This window comes from Notamacropus eugenii, chromosome 1 (assembly GCF_028372415.1).
Source record: "Notamacropus eugenii isolate mMacEug1 chromosome 1, mMacEug1.pri_v2, whole genome shotgun sequence".
In the NCBI taxonomy this organism is placed as follows: domain Eukaryota; kingdom Metazoa; phylum Chordata; class Mammalia; order Diprotodontia; family Macropodidae; genus Notamacropus; species Notamacropus eugenii.
In genome coordinates this window covers 750,421,902-750,447,072 of record NC_092872.1, presented here as the reverse complement: position 1 = coordinate 750,447,072, position 25,171 = coordinate 750,421,902, and the positions used below count along the sequence as shown (strand labels likewise).

Sequence of the window (25,171 nt, the reverse complement as noted above, 5' to 3'; positions counted from 1 at the left end):
AAGATAACTACAGACCAATTTCCCTAATAAATACTGATGCATACATTTTAAAAGAAATACCAACAAAGAGCTGGATTTATACTAGAAATGAAGGGTTGGTTCAAATATTAGGAAAATTGACCATATCAGTGACAAAAACATCAAAAGTCATATAATTGCTTCAATAGATGAGAAAAGATTTTTGACAAAATGCAGCATCCATTCTCAGAAAAAACACTAGAAATCATAGGAATAAATGGAACTTTTAAAAACATAATAAGTAATATCTATCTCAAACCAAGAGCAATCATTATCTCTAATAGGATAAATAGAAGCCTTTCTAATAAGAGCAGGAGTAAAACAATTATTGTTTCATTCCTGACGATTATTATTCAATATTTATGCCATTATAATTCAATATTGTACTAGAAATGCAAGCTCTAACAATAAGACAAGAAAAAGAAATCGAAGAAATAAACATATACAATAAGGAAACAAAACTATCACTTTTTGCAGATGATACAATACTACACATAGGGAACCCTAAAGAGTCCAGTAAACAATTACCAACTTAGCAGAGTTTTAGGATAGAAAACAAAATCATGGAAATCATCATCATTTTTAAATATTACCAAAAAAGAAAGCAATCCAGCTGGAAGAAATAGAAAGAGAAATTTCATTTAAAATAACCACAATCAGTATCAAATCTTTGAGAATTTACCTTCCAAGTGACACACATATGCACATAATTAGAAAACACTCTTCATACAAATAAAGCCAGATCTAAATAGTGGAGAAATATTAATTGCTCATCAGTAGACTGATCTGATATAATAAAATAACAATATTACCTAAATTAACTTACTTATTCAGTGCCATACCAATTATACTACCACAGAATTACTTTACAGAGCTAGAAAAAGTAATAAAATTCATATGAAGGAATAAAAGATCAAAAATCAAGAGAACTAACCAAAAAATGTGAAGGAAGGAGGCTTAGTAATACTAGATCTCAAGTTATACTACAAAGCTATAATCATTAAAACAATTTGCTACTAGATAAGAAATAGAAGAATTGATCAATGAAATAGATTGGGTACAAAATATACAACAGCAAAGGAGCACAGTAAGAGTGTTTGATAGCAAAGATCCCAGCCACTGTGGCAAGAACTTACTGTTTGACAAAAACTGCCAGAAAAACCAGAAAGTAACCTGGCGGAAATGAGGCACAAACCAACATCTTACACCATATCCCAAGATAAGTTCAAAATGAGCATGTGATTTATACAAAAAAAGGGGTATCAAAAGTCAACTAGGTGAGCATGGAAGAAATTACCTGTCAGATCTATGGATAAGGGAAGAGTTTGTGTCCAAATAAGACACAGAGAGCTTCATGGAGGTAAAATGGATAATTTTGTTTATGTGAAATTAAAAAGGTTTGTATAAGCAAGAAGAATGCAGCTAAAAATAGAATAAAAGCAGGAAACTGGGAGAAAATTTTGTAGCAAGATTCTATGAAAAGGTCACATTTCTGAAATAAAGAGTATACAAACAGCCAAATTTGCAAAAAAATAGAACCATTCCCTGTTTGATAAATGATTAAGGGAGATGAACAATAAGTTTTCAGAGAAAGAAATCAAAACTAGAATAGTTATATTAGATAAATTCTCTAAATCACTAATAATTAGAGAAATGCCAATTAAAACATCTCTGAAATACCATATCAGACCCATCAGATTGGCTAAGATGACAGAAAAGGAAAATGACAAATGCTGCAGAAGATGTGATAAAGTAGGTACACTAATGCACTGTTGTCAAAGCTGAGAACTAGTGTAACCATGCTGAAGAACAATTTGGAACTATGCCCCTAAAGATATTCCATTAGGAGGGCTATATCCTAAAGACAGAAAAGAAAAGAGGAAAGGATCTATTTGTGCAAAAATATTTATAGCAGTTCTTTTTGTAGTGGCAAAGAATTGGTTATCAAGGGGATGCCCATTGGCTGAACAGATTGTGGTATATGTGATGAAAAACTATTTTCTTGTAAGAAATGATGAATGGGATGGTTTTAAAAAAACCTGGGAAGATTTGTATGAACTGGTACAAAGCGAAGTAAGCAGAACCAGGAGAAAAATTTACACAGAAACAGTCGTATTGTAAAGATTTTCACAAACTTTTTCACAGACTTAGAAACACTGATCAATATAATCCACAACTAAGAAGGACTCATGATAAAAAATACTCTCCACCTCCAGATAAGAGAACTGATAGACTCAGAGTGCAGATTGAAGCATATTTTTTTTCTTTCTTTTGGAACATGACTAAGGTGGAAATGTTTTGCATGATTTCATACATGTGCATATATGTGTACATATGAATATATGTATATATGTGTGTGTATATATGTATATGTGCATGCATGCATGTATATGTATGTGCATATATATATGTATTGTAATTCTTGCCTTCTCAATGGGTAAGGGAAGGAGTGGGGGGGCAGAGAATTTGGGACTAAAAAGTAAAATTGAATTAAAAAAATAAACTGATGCTGATTAGGTGGAGTTTGGCAAATAAACTTTAAGGAGGGAGCCATCAGGAATTCCTAACCCTATGTCAGAAAGATGTTCCACTTCCCAATTCATCACGTATTTTTCTCTATTTGTACATTACTCTCAGATGGTCACTTCTTCAGAGGTGGGGGTGCCACAAAAAATTACATTGAATTGAAATGAATGGATATTTATCGAATTAATACACTAGATTCATCTGTGAGGTAGGAGACATTTCTTGGTTCTGTGGCTGACTAGCTATGTTCTTAGGTAGGTCCCTTCTCTCTGGGTCTCAGTAAAGTGAGGGAACCACTTTTGAGTTGGGTCAGATGTTCTCTGAGATCCCTTCCAGCAGCTCTAATTCCAATGATTCTGTGTCCTGCAGAGTAAACTGGCCTTCATTGCCACTGATATTTAAGCTAAAGGCATTACACGGGAAAGAAGAGGCCCATACAGAGAGATAAGGCTTGCGAACTTTAATGCATTGGGGTCAACAACAGAGCAGAGGGTGCAGGAGAAAGAGCAGCGCCAGGGAGGCCCGATGGACCCAATCCTTAGAAACACTTCCTGTGGACAATGGAAGGCCCAGCCTCATCATACTCTGGTTTGCTGATCCACATCTGCTGGAAGGTGGAGAGAGAGGCCAGGATGGAGCCCCCAATCCAAACCGAATACTTGCGTTCAGGGGGAGCAATGATCTGTGAAGAACAAAGGGGAAATATGGTGGTCAGGGTGGGAAAGGGCAAGCTGACATCTCACTGGGCCTCCCAAAATCCTTCCTAAAGACTGAAATCCCACCCTAAGACAATCAAGATTGAACCTTAGAGGAGTCATAGAATGCCCTTGCTTGAAAGTCATCTAAGCAAAGCCCCTTCATAGTGAGTGTCAGAGTCAGGTTTTGTACCCAGGTTCTCTGGCTCCAAATATAATGTTCTTTCTAGAACAGCCCATGGTCTCCTAGAGGTAGGCAGCTCTGACTTTGGGAGAAGCTGCCTACTATGTTTGAAAATAAGGGTTGACTCATGCAAAGGCCAGTTTCTTTTGTTTCTGAACTTAGGCCATGCCAATCTCACCCTCTAGGAACTCTGTTTACTGTTCTGTCTATGCCTTCTGGACTCCATCCACCATGCCATGATGCAAGATCCCTCTCTTTCTCTCTTTCTCCAGTTTTATACACACACATAAATGTATACACGTATTTATTTACACTTTTCACAAAATCTTTATTTGAAGATCATTCATTGCATGTTGCAAAAACAAAACACAACAAAACCCAAAACGTAAAAGCCCCAGCACCTCACAATGGTCTTAGAATGCCAATGGCAATGCTTACAACAGAACCCCAAGTGAGTGTTTCAATTAGTTACCCAGCAATTTATTCAGTGCCTACCACGTGCAAGAAATTGTGTGAGGTACTGCAGGTACAAATATGAAAGTGAGAAAGTCTTCTTCATCACAAGATATACATTCCACTACTTGTACTAAGCAACCCCCTTCCACAATGCTTGCCTAGATCTAAACCCCCTGTTTCCTCACTCTCACTAGGCATTGGTAAAATGTTGAAGGAGTCAGCATAATAATGGGAAGACCCTTCACTCCTGAAGCATTGATTTGGATCAGAGCTGAGGAATGAGAGGACGGCATAGGAAAGACTCTCCAGGGACTAGAATATAGTGAGTTTTTCTATTCAGGACTTGGAACCAAGGGAGTTAGGAAAAGACCCACCTTGATCTTCATGGTACTGGGGGCCAGGGCTGTAATCTCCTTCTGCATCCTGTCTGCAATGCCAGGGTACATGGTGGTCCCACCAGAGAGGACATTGTTGGCATATAAGTCCTTCCGGATGTCAATGTCACATTTCATGATGGAATTGTAAGTTGTTTCGTGAATGCCTGCAGACTCCATACCTACGGCACATGATAGAATTGTAAGCTTCAGGAGGGGAGGGACTTTATCTTATCTTTTTATGGGTCCACCATTTAACCCTGCTCATGGTAGGTGCTCAATTCATGTCTGTTGACTGATGAATTGAACAACCCAGAGAGCTTCTAGTCCCAGAGATGAATTTTTAAGTACTTTCTGTATTATGTAGATGACAACTTCTGGGCATTCATTTTCTACTCCTGGGGCTGGTTTTCTGAATTATCCTCACTCTTCTTTGGGAGATAGTTTTAGTATTCTAAAATGATTGGGGTTCAGCCACATTAAAAAGTAGCTTATTCCAAGGTCTCCCCAAAGGAAGTTAGTCTTCTATGTTCTTCCTCTTTGGTTCACTCTCTGCTTTTCCACTCAGAGCTAGTGTGATATAGTCAAAGGAAAATTGAATGAAGAGTTGAGAAATTTGGATCTGTAACCACCTTCTTCTATTATGTAACTGGATGACCTCTGTGGACAAAGTTACTCCCTCTCATTGGTTCTCAGTTTCTTCATGGGTAAAATGAGAGTGTTGTATGAGAGTACCTATCAGGTTCTTTCTGGCTCTAAATCCTATAATTATCAGAGTAGAAGTTGTCTAGGCTGAAGGATTGGATTCCCCTTTTCATATGTGAAAAACTCAGTCTTCCTCTCTGCAACCCACCCCCTAAATGGTCCCTTCAACACTTCTCCATCTTGCAGGGTCTCACCAATGAAGGAGGGCTGGAAGAGGGTTTCTGGGCAGCGGAAGCGCTCATTGCCAATGGTGATGACCTGACCGTCAGGTAACTCATAACTCTTCTCCAGGGAAGAAGAGGTGGCAGCTGTGGCCATCTCATTCTCAAAGTCCAGGGCCACATAGCACAGTTTCTCCTTGATATCCCTTACAATTTCACGTTCAGCTGGTGGGAGAATCAAAATGAGAGGGGTCACTTTTTCCAGTCTTCAAATTCATTCTGGGATGCGTCAGACACTTACTATGAATCCTATCAATTAATCAATATTAGAGTCATGATGAAATTATATAAATTCTTCCAGATATCAATGAATGTCATCATCATTGTCAATCATGAAAAGATGGACATCATTCCTGGTCTCATTTGTTTTTGCCATCCCAAAAGATTTAAGTTGAGATCCCAAGTAAAAAAATTTCCAAAGACTTTCTCACTCATAATTATAGCCTAATTTCTCTCAGAAAACCCTGGGGGGATGGACTCCTTTCACTAGTGCTATGTAGGAGCTGCTTGGATGCTATCCATTGTCAAATCTATATTTATGCAGAGTAGCCAGCTGCCTCAATGGAATTATTTGAAAGAGGCCAGGAAGGCCCTTCTCACACCTTTCCCCTACCTAAGAATTAGACCTATGTTTTAGCTGTGGTCAATGTGCTGAACTGTTTTTGCTTTCTGTACTGATCTCTCCCAGGGGAAGGCTTTTATTTGGGGGAGTGACAGTGATAGTGATAACCAAAAAAAAAATAGGAGAGGAAAAAATAGCACCAACGAAACATTAAAACCTCTTCAGAAGAGCAGAAGGAAGCTCCTCAGGGAGCACACAGAAGTAGGGCATCACTGGAATTGCCATGGGAAATCTCACATAGACTAAAAAAAGTGAATCTGTGCATGATAGAGACTCAGTATCATAAATAACCCACTTTTCCTGTTCATTGTATTAGGATAAGTTCATATTTGTTGACATTTGTGACATTTATAATAATGAAAAAGTAAACAATTTTTGAAGGGAGGAAAATATCTCTAGCACTGATGTCTGAAACACTTATCTTTAAGGTTTCTGACCTGTAGGTTATGGCTCACTCCCTTCTCAAGAGACTCTTCAAGTCTTTATCTGGCATCAATATCTTGGTGTGAGTTGATTTATCAGATTTCCCCCAAATGGCGGCTAACATAACAGCAAGCTTGGATTTGGGGGGAAAGGTGGGGACAGGGAAGAGAGGTGACCCAGGTCATGAAACATCACCCATTGAGGGCAAAATGAGGTGCCAGGGTAAGTGGAGAAGAGGACCAGAGGTACTGATCATGAACTTAACCTATTTCAATATGACCTCTTAAGAGCCAAATGTTTCCTAGCTTCTGATTAATCTCTTCTGCTTCCCCACTTCTGTGCATTTTGAAAGGCTGCAATACTCAGGTTGCCAGATATGAACCCCTTGGGCCTAATGTACCCCAGCTGCGACTGTTAAAATCCTTCTCGTCACTGGAAACAAAGGGAGTGTCCATCAGCTAAAGAATGGGAGAACCAACCGCAACATATGAATGTTATTTTTCAGAAAGAAATGATGAAAAAAAGATTTAGAGAACATGGTTAGACATTAGAGAATTATAGAACTTGAGAGGTGGTAAGAACCTTAGTGACCATGTATCTAGGTCATTCCAGTCAGGAAAGAACTCTCACTGTAACACAGCCCACAAGTGGCTGATTAGCCTCTACTTGGATGGCTCCAAGGGGGAATAGCCCACTCTCACTGAAAGCAACCCTTTCTGCACTGGGACACCCCTCATTGTTAGGAAGTCTTCCCTAGCATCAAACCAAAGTCTGTACCTTCAGAATGCCCCTGCATTTACTTTTGGTTCTTGTTCTCTTGAATGGGGCTTTCTGATCTCCACCGTAGCCTTCTTTTCTCTATGCTAAACCTGCCCACTTCCTCCAATCATTTCTTATACAGCATGGAATCAAGGTCTTTCTGCAGCCTTTATAGTTTATCAAGGCCTTTCTTACATCCAGATGCCCATAAAGGAATACAGTACTTCAGAGGAGGTCTGATGAGAGCAGAGGACATTGCGGCGATCATCTCCCTATTCCTGGAAGCTCAGCCTCTCCTAGTGAAGCCTAAGATTGGATTAGCTTTAGTAGTGGCCACATCACTGCTGAGTCCCATTGAGCTTGTGGTCCCTTAAGACTCCTTGATCCTTTTCAGAATAACTGCTGTCTGTCTATGCCTCCTCCAGTTTACATGTGTGAAGTTGTTTTTAATATCTAAGTGCAACATTTTATGTTTATCCCTTGTACAAACTTGTTCAAATCAATGCAGAGAGAAGGAAGCAGAGCTAGGAGAAAAAAGTACAAAATGACCACAAGAACATAAGTAAAAAACAACATTAAAAGAAATCTAGAGTCTGAATAATTTCAACGAACAATCTTAGGTCAGGAGATCAGGTAATGAAACATAGATCACTCTTCTCAGGCAAGAGGTGATGACTGAGGTGAAGAATATTACATCCATCATCATATAACAACACTATTCATTGGGTTTTTTTTCTTATTTGCTTTTTGGTTATAAGAGAGAGGTCAATGTATGGTTGGGGTAGAGAAAATGACAGTGCTATAAAAATAAACTTAAAAAAAGCAGTCCTGATTATTTATCACCTCCCTAAAGCCTTCTCCAGATCCCCTTCTTCTCTCTGCCCCCCATACCTGTGGTCACAAAGGAGTAGCCTCTTTCCGTGAGGATCTTCATGAGGTAGTCAGTGAGATCCCTGCCAGCCAGATCCAGACGCATGATGGCATGAGGCAGGGCATAGCCTTCGTAGATGGGCACATTGTGGGTGACCCCATCTCCTGAGTCCAGAACAATGCCTGTGAATGAGAAAAATGGGATCATGAAACTCTCTTTACCACTTTCCCCCAATTATTTCCCTAGGACTAGTCACTGAATGACTCCTAGACTCTCAACTCTCATCCTGGTCTCTAATGGTAAAATGAAGGGGTTACATGAGATGATATCTGAGGTCCCACCTAGCTCTAAAGCTCTAACCTCTGGTCCACATGAATCCCTTTGACACCTAGAATTCAGCTGATATGGGTTCTCCGTCCATCAGCTTTGATGCCCCACCCCATCATAGCCTGATCTTCATGAGTTCACATAAGCACATGTACACACACAAACACTCATACACTATGACAACTTCAACTTTGACTATGGCTACAGTGATTGTCTCACACTTGTTGTGGTATAAAGGACAAGATGCGATCAGAAAGGGAGGTGGGTCAGTCATGTGATAAGAGAGAGGGGTAATAATGACAGCTAAGTCTGGCACTTTCAGGTTGTACAGGGCTTTTCACATATCAATTCACATAATCACTGCAACAAGCTTGTGAGGTAGGTGATATTACACCTATTTTCCAGAAGAGAAAATTGAGATTAAGAGAAATCCAGTGACTTGTCAAAGGTCACACAACTGGTTAATTTTCTGAGGCAAGATTTGAACCCTGAATTTGGGACACAAATCCTGGGATTCTATCCATTGTTCCATATAGTTATTGTAACAGATGGACAGCTTGTGATCCATGGTGTCTCCCAGAATGTAAAAAGATTCAAATGGGAAAAGAACTTCTGCATATCAGTTTGACGGCTGGGAGAGATTTTAGGAAGAACATAGAGGAGGTTCACCCAGGCTGAGAAACCAATAGATGGGTTATTATCTGCAACGTTGGAGCCAATGACCACAAAGCACAAATCCGTGGACACACTGTGGTATTCTCATCACTTTACATTAAGAATCATAGCAGGGGTCTCAGTTGCTCCAGTGATATGACCATAATAACAACTCTCATGTCTATTCTGCTCCAAGGTTCCCAAAGGGCTTTCCTTAACACTGCCCTGGGAGGCAATGGGTACAAAGATGGCTAGTTAGGTTGGCCAGCTCCTACAAGACTATAATCATCTCTCATTTTCTTGAGTAAAGCGCACAGTAGGTACATGTATCTCCCTCCTCCATACTTCCTCTACTGTGTCTACTTTCCTGCTCATTAGGATGTCCACCAGAGGGTGAGCTGGGCTAAGGGAAGGCTAGGAGACCAGAATGAATGTGCTACTTTGAATTCAAAGAATCAGTGAGCTGGAAGGGAACTTAAAAAGCATATGACAAAAGAGGAAACTGAGGCCCAGGAATTGACCCTTCTCAGTTATTTGTTGAAAGGCAGGAGTGGAGAAGAGCTGAAAGCACTGGTCAAATGTAGAGGGTTGGAATTCTCTGTGTCCTTACATGGATCACACACTTTCTCTAATCCTTTTTATAGCAGAGTTGACTGAAACACCAGCAGGAGAGTCTAGCTCTCTCACTAGAATGTAAAACAGTTCCTATATCATAGATAGGAGCAAAAAGGGACCTCAGAGGTCATTGAGTTTAACATGAGTCTAGTTGTCAAGTCAAGTCTTCCAGGCTAAGTAAGGAGAATCTCCTCTTGAGAGGTTCAGATTCATCTCTTCCACTCCATCTACTGTCTTTTCTTTTCCCTTCCCCTCTGCCCTCACCCCCACCCCAATTCCATGACTCCACATGGGCAAGGAAGTCAATCCAGCTCACCAGTGGTGCGGCCAGAAGCATAGAGAGACAGAACAGCTTGGATAGCAACATACATGGCAGGGACGTTGAAGGTTTCAAACATGATCTGAAATGTGGACAGGAGGCAAAAAGTCAATTCAATTCAGTAAACATTTCTTAAGCACCTACCATGTGTCTGGTGTTCTTCTTGGGATATAAAGACAAAACCCTAAACTGCCCCGATCTCTAGGAACTTACATTGTCCTAGGGAGATACAAAAGGGATCATGGAGATACAAAAGAATGATGGAGAATGAAGAGGACATGAAGAAGAAGAGGAGGAGGGGAAAGAGAGAAGGAGAGAAGAGGAAGAGAAGGGGCAGGAGAGAAGGAAGAGGAGAAAGGTAAGGAGAGGAGGGATGAGGAGAAGAGGAAGAGAAGGGGCAGAAGAGGAGAAGGAGAAAGAGGAGAGAGGGGTAATAAGAACAGAAGGGGCCAAGAAGGCGCCATCTTTGTTTAAGATGAAGGAAAGCAAGGACTCTGAAAGGAAGAAAGACTTTCCAGGTAAGGGGAAAAACTTGGAGAAGTGCATGGAGGTGGGAGATGGAACATTGATTATGGAGAATAGCTCATAAACCAGTTTGGCCAAAGTGGAGAGCATGTGAAGATGCTAGCAAAAGAGGCAAGTGGAAGTCAGACAGTAGAGGGCCTTAAGTAACAGCTTTGTCCTGTTCATCACTGAAGGTTTTTGAGAAAGGACAGGATTTGATCCTATTTATGCCTCTGAAAGATTATTCTGGCAGTTGTATGGAGGACTGAGTGGGACTGGAAAAGAGCAGGGTGGAAGAAGGAATATCAGTTAGGAGTCTATTACCAGTAGCTCAGTGAGATGTGCTGAAGGTCTTCCTGAGGATGATGGGTGCTGGAGAGCAGAGAAGGGGACAGTGCAACAGGCTCATGGAGGTGGGACTCACAAGACTTGATGATTGGCTCTGGAGAGTGGGGGAGGTGGAAAATGGAAGATGATTCTAAAGTTGAGAACCTGGATGACAGGGGGATAGGGGATGCCCACAAAAGAAGGAGTGAAGGTTGGAAGAGGGACAGGTTGGGGTGGGGGTGGGGGAAGAAAATGTCTTCCATTTGGGTTGTGTTGAGTTTGAGATGTTTATGGGATGCCCAGAAGTAGATGTTGAGAGGACATTTCATGATGGATGTTGACAACTAGGAGGAGAGTTTAGAGGTGGACATATAGATCTGAATGTTATTTGCACAGAGATGAAGGATTCCTTCAAAGCTTTAAGCCTGTGTGATTTCATTCATGTGGAGGGTTCTCCAGTTGTCAGTGAAGATCAAAGCCCCTCCACATCTTAGCAGGTAGTTTCATGAGGTGCTTTGGCCATCACTTGGTGGCCAACTCTAATATGGATACCCAGTATCACCAGGCTCAGGCCTGCTCCATTTCCATCTTAACAGGACCTGCCACACCTTATGCTCCACTGATAAAGTCTTTGGGGGGAAAAAAACAATGAATGTGTGTGTGTTGTGTCAGAGAGAGGGGGAGAGACAGAAACAGATAGGGACAGAGGCAGAGACACAGAGATGGGGGGGGAGAGAGAGAGAGAGAGAGAGAGAGAGAGAGAGAGAGAGAGAGAGAGAGAGAGAGAGAGAGAGATTACCTAGATGAGCATTCATGATAGCACCTAAGCATTTCCCATTCTTGCTCTCCCTCCCCCTCTTACTTGAGTCATCTTCTCCCGGTTTGCCTTAGGGTTTAGAGGGGCCTCTGTCAGCAGGGTGGGGTGTTCCTCTGGTGCTACCCGCAGCTCATTGTAGAAAGAGTGATGCCAGATCTAGGAGAGACAGAGGTCACTTATGACAAGCAAGCAGTCACCAACTAAGCCAGAAGATCCAGGTTAGAAATGCAATGGTGATGCTATATTCAACCCAAAGATGAAGCCCAGAACAGAGCTCAGACCCTGCAAACTGCTTCTCTCTTTGTAAAGCAAATGGGGTGGGAGAGTGGATCGCAGCTCTGACATTCCCTATTCTATGTTCTATCTATGATTTTTTTGTTTTATGGTCATTTTGAGCTCTGCTCTGTTCTAGGTCTCAAAGTTTCCATCAGCTCCGAGTTTCAAGTCCTAAGGTCACTACCACCTCTGTCGTTTTACGTTCTGTCTTAAGGTCTCTTCCAGTCCTGATATTCTGTTCTAAGTTCTAAGGTTCTTTTCAGCTCTGCATTCTACATTTCAGTGATGATGTTCTACATTCTAAGATTCCTCCCAGCTCTCACATTCTATATCTTCCAGCTCTGTCTGTTTCCTAGTTCTTTTCATCCAGTTGATCCAGTGGACAGAGTGCTGGACCTGGACTCAGGAAAACCTGAATTGAAATCTGGCTCAGATGCTTACTAGCTGACTGACCTTAGGCAAGACACTTTGCCTTTGTTTGCCTCAGTTTCCTCTTCTGTAAAGTGGGGATAATAATAGCTCCTATTTCTGAGATTTGTAAGAATCACATGAGATAATAATTCGGAAGCCCTTAGCACAGTGTCTGGTACATAGATCAAAGTTAGATGTTGTTATCCTTATATTTTATATTCTAGGTTTCCTCCCATCTCTTATTCTATGTTGTAAGGTTCCACCCAGCTCTTATGTTTTATATTCTGCGTTCTAAAGTGCTTCCATTGTCTGACATTCTATATTCTAAGATTCTTCCCAGGTGTGACATTTATGTTCTCTGTCCAAGGTTTTCTCCACTCTAACATTCTAGGTTCTGAAGTGCCTTCCAGTTCTGACATTTAAAAAATTCTGTGACCAGAGACCATGATTCCTGGGGTCTATTCTTGAAGCTAAATAGGTCCTTTGAACTAAATCCTCTCTCTTTCCTGTGTATGGGTTTCTTCTTCTACAAAATGGGGAGAATGGAGCCTGATGAAGAGATTTGGGAATGGAGAGCTGTGAGGTCCTCAGAAGCAGGCACAGGGTCAGGACAACCAATTATCATTAAAAACCCTGACTTCAGGGAGGGGATGTCCCAGTACCTTCTCCATGTCGTCCCAGTTGGTGATGATCCCATGTTCGATGGGGTACTTGAGGGTCAGGATACCCCTCTTGCTTTGGGCCTCATCTCCAACATAGCTGTCTTTTTGGCCCATTCCTACCATCACACCCTGTAACCCAAAGAAGAGAGAAAGAGTTAAGCAAAGGTGAAAAATAAGGTCTCCTTTTAAAGACAACAGGCTTCCTGAAAAACTGATCTAGCAGCCCTGCTTGGTCTAAAAGTTAAGACTAAGCCCTTTAATGCTTGTTTTCTAATTGTTCATTTGCTTTGTGTTTGTCCTTGGTTTTGAAGAGGACCATGACATCAGGGAGATGATGACATGACTTGCAGTTGACATTGATTTGAGTGAGGGAAGGCTGTGCAAGATCATCTTCTCCTCCAGAGCCATCTGGATCCAGTGACCAGATATTCATCAGAATGACTGGAGATGGCCCAGGATGTAATGGGAGACCCTGGCCCTTTTAGGCTAGGGCCTTTGTAGGTACTCACTTAGAGTGAGGTTATGCCCATTCGGTGAATAAGTCAGTTTAAGAAGTGAATCAAGGGATGGCCCCTTTAATTAGAAAAAAAAAATCAAACTAGGAGGGGAAGACCCTCAGAGTTGCTGCTCCAAAGAGAAACAGTTGTCATTGATATTCACTCTAGGCCAGGAAGGCCCAAAATACAACCATTAAATTGAGCTTGGGCAGGGACCTATTGTGGTCCAATCTATGAGCTTCAGAGTGAATTGGGTTCTGGGTTTGAGATTTTATGAAAGAAGAAAGAAAAGAAAGAAAGAAAGAAAGAAAGAAAGAAAGAAAGAAAGAAAGAAAGAAAGAAAGAAAGAAAGAAAGAAAGAAAGAAAGAAAGAAAGAAAGAAAGAAAAAGAAAGAAAGAAAGAAAGAGAGGGAGGAAGGGAGGGAGGAAGGGAGGGAGGGAAGAAGGAAGGAAGGAAGGAAGAAAGGAAGGAAAGAAGAAAGATTTTTTCTTTTCTTTTCTCTTCCTTCCTTTGCTTCCTTGTTTCCTTCCTTCCTTCCTGGATCCCAGATCTCTGAGTTGAAGGAGCTTTGGCAGCTCATCGATCAATACAAGGAGGGAGAAGAAGGATGATCTTCTCTCCATTTTGCCAAGTGATGGGTCATTCTGGTTCTTCTTGAATCTTCCCCTCTCCCAACCCCGCCACCCCCCACAAACCAGCCTAGTCTGTTTTCAAACAATTCTAGTCCCTATCAGCTTCCCTACAGTGCTTCTGGCTCTGCTCCCTGGGGACAAAAAGAACACACTGGATCTGTCTTCCACATGGCAGCCCCAAGAATACTTGAAGACAGTTATCTTGTCTCCTCTAATCTTCTCTTCTTGATGTTAAAGTTTTTCAGTTCTTTCATTTGATCTTTCTATTGCATCTGAGATACCCTTCTCTGGACATTGTTTAGCTTGTCAATATCCTTCCTAGAATAATGTTGAGGCAATTTGGTTCCAGAGAACTGAAGCCTTCCCTGGTAGTTGAATTTTACACTCTTACATACGCCTCTTACATTTTAGGTTCTAGGTTCTCTGCCAGCTCTGTGTTCTCCAGTCCCTTCCAGCTAAGTCGCAGAGTGGAGAGAACACCATGCCTGGAGTCAGGAAGACCTGAAGTTTAAAGCTGTCCTAAGACATTTACTAGCTCTGTGAACCTGGGAAAGTCACTTAACCTTTGTTTTTTGCAGTTTCCTTATCTCTAAAATGGGGATAATAATAGCACCCACTTCCCAGGATTGTTGTAAGGATCAAATGAGATAATTCTAAAGTGCTTAGCATAGTGCCTGGCACATAGTAAGGGCTTTATAGATGTCAGCTATGACTATCATCATCATCATTACTGAACATGGCCATCTTCTGCCAAAAAACAAAAACCAAAATCCTTAACTTATGCAATGACTCTCTTATTCCTGGACAAAAGATTAGGAAGCACTCCTTTTCTTTTTCATTGAAGAGGAGGTGAGGCACTATGGATATGGAATGCTGCATATGCTGTTGGATGAAATCATTGTGTAGGCAGGTTTTATTTAATAGGGAGCGGTAGAACCAGCAATGACTGTGACAGAAGAATAAATGTCATCAATACAACTTTTTAAAAAAAGCATTAGCTTGTCTTCATTATCTACCAAAGTATCAAATGAAACAATTTTCAGAACCTATTATCCCTTATGAATATAATGACTGGGATCCCTCCTCCTCCTCCTTCACCATGCTTGGCTCATTTTGACATGAAGTCTCATATGTCACAGATGTCATAATCATCGTCATAGAATCCAATGATTCTGCAGTTCTTTATGCTGTTTAATTCATGTCTTTCCAAACCTGATGCTGTTTTACCCAACCCTGTCAACCAGGAACCAGAAGCAAGGCTTCCAGGCCCAGCTCTGGAATGAACTTTGCTCTGATCTTGGACAAGTAACTTATCTCTGAGCCCCAGTTTCATCCTCAGTAAAATGAAAGAGTTGGACTACATAGCCCTGAAGGGTTAAGTGACTTGCTCAGGATCACACAGCTCATGAGTGTCTGAGGCCATCTTTGAACTCAGGGAGATGAGTCTTCTTGACCCCAGGTTTGGTGCTCTATACACTGCCCATAGCACAGGGAACTCCTTCTACCAATGCAGGCTGGCATCTTCTACAGCTTAATAGTCATCAAGTTGTCCAGATCATGTAGAGGTTAAGTGATTTGCCAAGGGTCCCACAGTCTGTATAGAGCAGTGGCAGGATTAGAACCCAGGTTTTCCTGACTCCAAGGCTGGCTCTCTACCCACTACTCCAAGCTGACTGTCTAGTATTAGTTAAAGGGAGAGTGGAGTAATAGAATCTTTCCCTCACCCTTCCACATTTACTATATAACCCCTCCAAAGCAGTGACAGACAAATATTTGGACACTGACCTGATGTCTTGGGCGACCCACGATGGAAGGGAAAACGGCCCTGGGGGCATCATCCCCAGCAAAGCCTGCCTTGCAGAGGCCAGAGCCATTGTCACACACGAGCGCAGTGGTCTCCTCTTCACACATGGTGGGACTGACTGGGCAGGTTATAGGATAGCAGCACCTAGGAGAGCGCCAGAGAGATCTGTGGTCAGAAATCACTCCAATCCAAACCCCAGGATTTCACAGTGCAAGAAGTCTTGGCCACCTTACAGACCAGTTTCTCTGTACTCAACATTTCTATTCCACAAAAACATGTTAAGATTCAAAGATTACACCCATTCCACCTTATTTTCCAACAGAATGCAAGCTCTTTGAGAGTAGGCAGTTTCTTTTGCTTTTCTTTTCTTTTTATTTTTGAGGCAGGTAGGTGGTTAGTTGTCAAAGAGATGGACTTGGATTCAGGAAGATCTGAGTTCAAATCCTGCCTCAGATACTTACCAGTTGTGCCACTCTGGGCAAATAATTTAATTTCTCACAGGCTCAGTTTCCTTGTCTTTAAGGGGGAGATTATAATAACACTTCTCTGGAAGGGTTTAGAATATCAAATAAGACAACATGGGTGAAGTGCTTTGCAGACCTTAAAGTGTTATATAAATGGTAGCCATTGCAATCTTGTTTGTTTTCAGATCACCAGTGTCTAGCACAGTGCCTGGCATATAGAAAGGGCTTAACAAGTACCCACTGAAGACAGGATCTTGGCTATTATGGCATACAGGAAAGAAAGGCGAGAGGGAGGGTGGGAGGGAAAGAGAATATTTTACGCAGTTTCTTATGGCATCTTCTCCAGTCTCCTCACTATTCTAGTCACCTTCTTGTCAATGTTCCCCTAGGCATGTGAACCAAAACAGACCCCTCCCCCAGAAGAATATAAGCCATTCAAGGACATGGCCTGTCACCTTCATCTTCATCTTCATCTTCCCCACCACCATACTACCTTATATAGAACAGGTATGTAATGAGCAGTTGTTCAAGGAAATTGACCTCAGTGGTCTCTCTAATTAATAAAAGTTGCACCCTCCTCTATCACTCAGTCACTTTTTTGGGTAACTAGCATGGCCCCCAAATTTATAACCTTGGAGACAACCTGGAGACAGTGGTGAGCTCTCTGAACTATGCTGGGCTGGTCCTCAGTGGTCACTGTCTAGTGAAGTCAATTTAATTCAGAAGGCACGTATTAAGTACTTACTACGTCCTAGGAATCTAGCAAGGCGGTAGGGGTACAAATACAAAAGGGAAACATTCCCTGTCCTTGAGAAGCTTAGAGGGTAAGCTCTAGGGAGCTACAATATTTTCACAGACAAATATATACACAAAATAAATACACAGTGATGGGGACTGGGGCTGGGGGAGGGGCAGTGACAAATAACCAGTATAATCAGCTAAGGAAAAAGTGTCTCTTGAGGTGAGCCTTGAAGGTAACTTGGGGTTCCAAGAGGCAGAGATAAGGAGAAAGAGAATTCCAGGCATGGAGGCAGCTCATACAAAATCATGGCAGTAGGAGATAGACTGTTATTGACACGGTCTGTGACATGGTTGGATGACCATGTGAGAGGCAGGAGACCTGTGTTTGAGAACCAGGACTGATACTTTTAGCAAAGCATTGCAGCAGAGTGGACAGCACACTGCACTGGAGTCAGAAAGACCTACATTCAAATCTGCCTTTAGAGTCTTACTAGCTGTAAGGGCAATCCAGTTTCCTCATCTGTAAAATGGATATACTAATACTTGCTACTGCACAAAGTTGCTTTTATTAAATAGTTGATTTGCTAAATATATACTTTGCACAAGGCATTCTCCTGGAGGTTAATGACAAAGATTAAAAAAAAACCCCTATACCCCTCCTCAAGAAGTATAGGGTCTAGTAGAGAAGAGAGGGCAGAGATAAGACAGGCACATATTAGAGGTTGGATGGTGAAGAGAAAAGAGCTAAGTAACTTTTCTGGTGTTGATCTTTTCATTTGATTTATTATACTCTGTTTTGGGGTTATTGAAATCTCCCACTCTCATTGATTTTATAATTTTTCTTTTGTAAATTATTTGACTTTGCCTTTATAAATACAGTGGCTCTATTTCTGAGTGTTTAAAAGCTCATTATCTATATTTTCTTACTATCAGTGGTAACTAAGTATTATAGAAGTTCCTTTTTCACCTCTTGATACTTTTGAATTAATTTTGTCACATATATCATCAGTTCAACTCCATACTTTCTTCAGCTAGCTATAATATGGCAAATTTTGATTTATAGGCTATCTTCTTGATTCTACATGCATCTTTTAACATCAAACATATTTCTGATAGACAACATTTTGCTGGGTTGTCATAATCTCCATGCCTCCCATACAATAAATGCTTGCTGGATTTAATTAAACTGTTTAACCTAAAGTCAGAGGATCTGGGTTTGACTGTGACCTTGTCAAATCACTTAGCTTTCCTAAGCCTCAGTTTCCTTCTCTGTAAAATGAAGGAACTTTAAGATCCCTTCCACCTCTAAATCCCATGAGCTAAGTTAAAATGTCAACTGTAGAAGAAGAAACCAGAGTAAGTAACTGAGAAGTGAGCAGAATGAAAACATCTTACTTGGAGTTTGTTGCTTACTTTCCTTTTAAAGTAAATGTTCATGTTTCCTTATTGCGATATTATCTGCTTAATTTGGACCGGATGGGAACAGGCGCAGGGAGAGATTCGGAGGGGAATGGGAGCTCAAGACCAGTATTTGTAAGTAGTTGATGGACTCAAAGGGGTGCTAGAAACATTCTGATAGCTTGAGGGACCACCTTTGTAGGGCTACATGCTTAACTACAACCTTTTGAAATGTGTTCCTTGAGTCAGATCTGGACATCTTAGAAGCCATTTAGTCCCATTTTACACGTGAGAAAATGTAGATACATGGGCAACATTAGAGGCAAAATTTGAACTTAGGTCTTCTGTTTCTAAGCCAGTGCTCTTTCCACTGCCTTTTCCTTGTGAGCAGTCCTGGGAGGTAGGGGCTACTGATTCCCATTTTACATCTGAAGAAACTGTTATACAGTTAATGTGTCTGAGAGTCTTCCTGAATCTGAGATTGGCTCAATTTCCACTTTAGGTTGCCTCTACTTACTATACCGTAGGTCTACAAAACACTTTATTCACAGTCACCTGAGATTTTTTTATGCTCTCAGACCCTATGATTACCTTGCAGAAATAATGACTTTCTTAGACTCCTAAATTTGGACATAGAAGGGACTTTTGAAACCAGCTAGATCAACTTTCTTTTCTCTTTGGTCAGAAAACTGAGGGAAAGGACTTGTCCAGGGTAATGCTGGGGATTTTTATAAAGGGCTGTTATGAGGAAGATGGAATAGCCTTGTTTTGATTGTCCCCAGAGGGCAAAACCAGGAACAAGGGAGGGAAATTGTGGAGAGGGCCAGGAGTTGTCCAAAAGTGGCCTGGGTTACCTAGGCTGTTAGGAACTCCTCCTCATGTGAAAGTCTTCAGGCCAAGAGTGAATAATGGTTTGTTGGCTGGCTTTGTATGAATTATTTTTTTAAAAAAGGCATGGATTGCATTAGATCCTGGCTGCTGAGGTTCTTTCCAGTTCTAAATTTCTGTGACTTGGTGACTGGGAGCCAAGTAATCAGGCCTCTTTCCCCATCTGGCTGCATAACATGCTCTCTCTTTGGGCCTGGGAGCTGGACCAACTGATTTTTGGGGCCCAATCCAGCTCAAGAGCTGGTGATCTTAGAAGTCGTTTCATGTCAGAACCTTGGGTGCACCATCTATAAACTGCAAGGTAAGAAGCCTTGCAAGCTCTCCTTTCCAGGGAATGCCCTGATGGTGCTTTAGTGGAAAGAGTCCTGGGCTTAGAGCCAGGGGAGCCTGGGCTTGTATCCTGGACAGTGGTCAGACTGCCAGTCCTAGAACCAAGGGAACCTGGGTTCGAATTCAATTGCTGGTGTTTATCAGCTGTGTGACAATAGGCAAGTTTCTCAGCCCCTCTGATTCTTAGCTTTCTTAGGTATGAAGGAGGGGGGGAAAGTTTTCCCCACAATCTCTTTCTCCCCTGGGTAATTGTGAGCATCAAAGGACATAATGAATGCAAAGGGTTTTCTAAGCTTCCCTGTTGTCCTAGCAGTGTTGGTGGTGGTTATTTTTATCTGAAGGTTACTTCCAGTCTGAACAACTTGCCAGTTCTGTAAGTCCGAGGGACACCCTGCAGATCTGGGTGATGGAGTACAGGGTGAGTGGGGACTGGGTTTACAATTTCATTGGTATAGGGAATTCCCAGGTGAGGAAACTCCCCCCAGTGCAGGTGGGAATTTTCTTTGCCAAATATGATTTTGGACTGCTGCCTAGATTACTGAGAAGGGACATAGCTTGACCAGAGTCACTGTCAGTATATGCCAGGGACGGGACTTGAATCCAGCCAGGTCTTCCTATATTTAGGCAGTCCTTTATGCTACGTTGCCTTTTCAAGTTCTAAAATATTGCAATTAAAGGAAAGTTTCTGGCCTTTTCTCTTCTTGCCCTTTCTGTCTCCCTCTCTCCCCTGGACATGGTCCTCAGATATATGGGGATCAATTATGTCAATCTTTTCACCCTCAGCCAAGAGGAAATCTGAAGGCAGCGGGTCTGTTAGTTCAGCAGTCAGACCCAAGGCAAACAGAAACCCAGCTTCTGTGAGGGGGAACAGAAGCCCAGTCTTTCCCAAACATGGAAATCTTGCTCATCCAAGTGATTATCTAGACAGGACATTTCCTCTGAAGTCCCCCACACTACCAGCTATGAACTCATTCAGAACAACTTGCATATCAGACATGCATGGAGATGAACTATGAGATTTATTGAAGCCAACAGTCTGCTGAAAGTATGGACCTCTTCTCAGAAGAATGTTTTTAAACATATAAAATAAAATTCATGGGATTACAAAAGGAAATAAATTACATTGAAATTCATTTGTCAAAATAATTTTTAAAACAGTTCACAGACCTCAGATTAAGAACTTCTGATTCTAGTTTGATCTCTTCATTTTTCAGAAGAGGAAACTGAGGCTTGGAGAGGCTAGAGAAGGGAAGTGACTTGCTCAGGGTCACACCCATAGTAGATGTAACAGGATTTGAACCCATCTCTACTGATTCCAGACAGTGTTCTTTCCACTGTGCTTTATGACCCGGTTGTATTCCCCCTCAGGTATTCCCCCTCTAGAAAGCCCTGAGACCTGCCAAGCCATGGGCAGGAGGAACAGGAAGAGGCTCTTCACATCACCCTATGGCCCCACTTTATGAGGTAGCCTAGAAGCATCCAGTGGCAGTAAGACCCTGGCAGTGCCATCCTTCCCCATGTCATCATACACACTAATGAGTTTTGCTCTTGTTTAGGAGCTTTCAGTCCTGTCTGACTCTTCATGGCCCGTTAAGGGTCTTCTTGGCAGAGATCCTGGAGTGGTTTGCCATTTCCTTCTCCAGCTCACTTTACAGATAAGGAAACTGAGGCAAACAGGTTTAAGTGACTTGGCCAGGGTCACACAGCTAGTAAGTGTCTGAGGCCAGATTTGAACTCAGGACTTTCTGACTCAGTTCCTTTGCTCTCTCTATTGCCCTTCAACTAATGAGAGTGGTGGTTTTAAAGCTGAAAGCTTTCTGCTCCATGGAATCAGTCAGACCTATTCTTGCTCTTGCAGTCTGACCCTTAACATCTAAGCTTTAGCTTTCTCATCTCGAAAATGGAGAAGATAGCATCCTGTATCTCACAGGATTATTGCAAGGTTTAAGGGAGATCAAATCTGCACATTGCCTTGCCAACCTTTAAATGCTCTGTAAATGTTGCTCCGGTCTCTGTTTAGCCCCCTTGCTATTATCACTGTCAGAGGCAGTAGTGAAGAGAGTGCTGGCCCAGCAGCTCTAAGATCTCAGCTCCAGTCTCCCCTCTGACCTGATCTAGTGCCCTGAGCAAGTCACCGACCAACTCTCCAAGAATAAAAGCTGTTGCTCTGTGTGGGGAAGCTTTCCCACAAGGAGTTCCTTGCACCAATGAAGTCACAGGTCCAGTATCAAATAGTTAACTCATGGGACCCCAGAGGTCATTGACTCCAGCCTCCTCATTTACAGATGAAGAAACTGAGGCCCAGAGAAGGTAGGTGACTAGCCTGGGATTATACAGCTACTAAGTATCCAAGGGGGAATTCAGGCCCAGGTCTTAATGACTCCAAGGCCAGAGTTCTAGTCATTATACCAATGTTCCTCAACTAGCCCAACTCTCATTTTACAGATGAAGAAACAGAGGAATGGAGAGAAGTCAATTTCAGAGCCAGAATTCGAACCCAAGTCCAGTGTTCTTTCTATAGAAAGACTAATAGGCCAACCCTTCTTCCTCCTGCCATCTATCGTTGTTTTCCTCCACGATGATGGGACAGGAGGACATCACAGAATCACACCCTCTCAGGCTTGGTGGTGAATTGGTGGAGAGTTCCTCTTCCAACAAGGACCATCAAGCCTTCAGTTCATGATGCCTAGGGAGGGGGAGCTCACCAGATCCAAAAGAGAGACCTGCTGGCAAAGGCTCACCAGGCAGTGGGGAGAAGGGCCAGGACTGGACCCCATGTCCTCTGGGATGGCCCAGCTCTCTCTCACTTGTCTAGCATTTTTCCCAGCAGTAGGCTTCCATCCTGGAGTTGATGTCTGGTGGCTAGGACAGAGGTCTCAGAAGTTATAGAAGTAAGACCTCAGAAAGGTAGCTGTCCCCAGCACCCTTAGCTGCTCTTGCCACAATGCAGGCACTTAATAAATGATTATTGACTGATGGACCGACTGAACCCACAGCATGAGCAGGGCCTGGTGCTGGGAAAAGACAGATCTGGATTCAAATCGCATCTCTGTCCCTTGGGCAAAACATTTCACTTCTTGAGGCCTCAGTTTCCTCATCTCTAAAGTGAGGGAACTGGCTTAAATGATCCCTTCTCCCACTCTAAATCCATAATGCAGAGGGGGAAGGTGCTGGACCTGGATTCAAATCTCAGTTACTAGCTGCAGGACCTTGGACAAGTCACCTCCCCTTAGAGTTGGACTCCCTTGTCTCCCCCAGGTCCTGGCTCTGGATCATTAAAGGTCTAGTGTCTCTAAGTCCACCAGCCCCACCAGATGCCATGCCCTCCTCCTCCCTTTTTCCCTCCCTCCCTCAGTCCCAGGAGACTGACAGACGCACAGGCGAGGGCTACTCACCGAGGTCGCAGGAATTCCTGGCTTCAGGGCCCTGCATCTGGTGTGTCTTTGGTATAAATACCAGAGCAATAGAAAACTTCAGAGGCGGACCTTTTCCAAGCAGATCCCCTAAAAGGGAGAGCGTAGGGTGTGTTGGCAGGATTGCCATATAAGGTGTTTTAGTTCAATATATTGACCTGGGGAGGAAATGCAGGGGAGTTGAGTGAACTCTTCCTTTAAAAATGTAGCAAAAGGAGTGGGGGGTGGGGCAGGCCCCTGGTGCTGCTAGCTTTGCCCCTTTCCAGCCCTGCTTTCATAAACAAGCAGCGCACAAGTCCTTATAAGTTGCCTTCTGCAAGGACCCAGAAGCGTCTCCAAGTTCCTGGAAGACAAAGCTACCAAGAATGGCAGTCTGCTGGATCCTCCATTCCACCGCCCTCAGGGCTCAGCACCTGTAGCCCCTCCTCCCCAATCCCCCTGCCTCAGTGGGAGCCTAGAGCAGGGGGCTGGGGAGAAGAGGCTTCTCTAACGAGAGGGGGAGAAGGAATGCTGGTCTCCACTGTTCTGATCCCCAGGGACCAGCCAGCTACAAGCACAGGGGAAGGGGAGGGCAGCCCTGGGAGAGACATTCACAGAGTCCTCACTCAGTCCGTCTGTTATTACATGGTAGTGACCCTAAGACGGGCCCATAGGATATCAGATGGACTGCTGGAGGGGAGCTCCAGGGCTAAACCTCTCACTTTACAGATAAGGAAACTGAGGCCTAGTGAAGTTAAGAGACTTGTTCAAGGACATATAAGTAGCAAATGTGAGAGTCAGTGACTGTGCCATGCTGAGCCTTCCTGTGTCCTTCACTCATAGGTCTTGGACCAACAAAGGGATCATCCAGCCCAACCCCATCACTGGACTCAAATTAGTTCAATCTAAACTTCTACATGAGAAAACCGAAGTGGATTAAGAATGCCATTTACTCCCATGATGACATTAAGTTGGAAGGACTGCCTACTGAGTTGCTCCATTAGCACACGTCTGAAACAAGCACACCAGAGAGTCAATAAGTAGGTACAAGAAGTGAAGAGGGATAGAATTGGGCTCTGTTGGTTCCTTTGGGGAGCTTGGGCAACTCTTTTAATGACCCCATGTTACCATTTGCGGTGAAATTTTTCATTTCTTCTGTTACTCAGCAATGTCCAACTCTTCATGACCCTGTGGACCATACCTCCCATGGGATTTTCTTGCGGAGATGCTGGAGGGGTTTGACATTTCCTTCTCCATTGGATTAAAGCAAACAGAGGTTAAGTGACTTGCCTAGGGTAACACAGTTAGTAAGGGTCTGAGGCCAGATTTGATTCAAGTTTTCCTGACTCCAGGTCCCGCGCTCCACTCACTGAACCACCACTGAACGTTTTATTTCCATACCAATATTCTTTTGTGAATTTTATTTTTATTATGAACTTAGTGATTTCAATTTTTATCTCTGTGCATCTGACTCTTAGATCTACTTATCCAGCCCTAACCTCCAGTCATGCATCAATACAGACCACTGGATATTTCAAATTAGATCTTCTGTAGATATCTTAAACCCAGCATTCCTCAAACTGAACTAATTATCTTTCCTTCCAAATACTTTCCCCTTCTAAACTTCCCTATTACTGTTGAAGGTACTACCATCCCCCCAGTCACCCAGCTTCCCCCCCTCCATTCATCCTTGACTTCTCATTCTCACCATCCATATCCAATCTATTGCCTAGTCCTGTCGATTCTTCCTCTGTAACATCTTAAATATACGATGCTGTCCTCTGACACTGTAATCACCCTGGAATAGGCCCTCATCATCTTACTCTTGGCTAATTGCCATAAATAGACCCCTGCTTAGTCTTCCTGCCTCAGGTCTCTTTCCATTCCAATCCACCTTCTCAATTATCTTACATTTTGTATTTACCTGTGTATATGTGGTATGACACAGTAGTACGTAAGGTTCTCAGTCAATGAACATTTATTAAGGACCTACTATGTGCTAGCTATTGTGCTAAGCATTGGGTATACAAAAACTAAAAAAAAAAAAAAAAGATGACCCCTGCCCTCAAGAAGTTTATAGTCTGATTGGGGGGGGGGGGAAGATAACACAATCCTGAGTGTAGGGGCCATTTCATTTTTGTCTCTTTTCCCATTGCCTAGCACATAGTAGGTGCTTAATAAATGTGTGTCCCATCGAATTGGCTGTGACTTCATGGAATTTGGGGAGGGGTAGAGCAGGGTTATGGATGGAGAGGGTT

The 25,171-nt window shown here is 42.6% G+C and overlaps 1 protein-coding gene across 1 annotated transcript; it reads right to left on the bottom strand.

Moving 5' to 3' along the window:
- Window positions 1–2,989: 2,989 nt before the first annotated feature.
- On the bottom strand, window positions 2,990–23,024 carry ACTG2 (actin gamma 2, smooth muscle). Its single transcript, XM_072640088.1, has 9 exons — window positions 22,917–23,024; window positions 15,682–15,844; window positions 12,767–12,895; window positions 11,463–11,573; window positions 9,767–9,851; window positions 7,875–8,036; window positions 5,153–5,344; window positions 4,254–4,435; window positions 2,990–3,226 (listed from the first exon to the last, which is right to left on the bottom strand). Exons 2-9 carry the CDS (start codon window positions 15,805–15,807, stop codon window positions 3,083–3,085), a joined length of 1,131 nt encoding a protein of 376 aa, XP_072496189.1. The 5' UTR covers window positions 15,808–15,844; window positions 22,917–23,024; the 3' UTR covers window positions 2,990–3,082.
- Window positions 23,025–25,171: the final 2,147 nt, after the last annotated feature.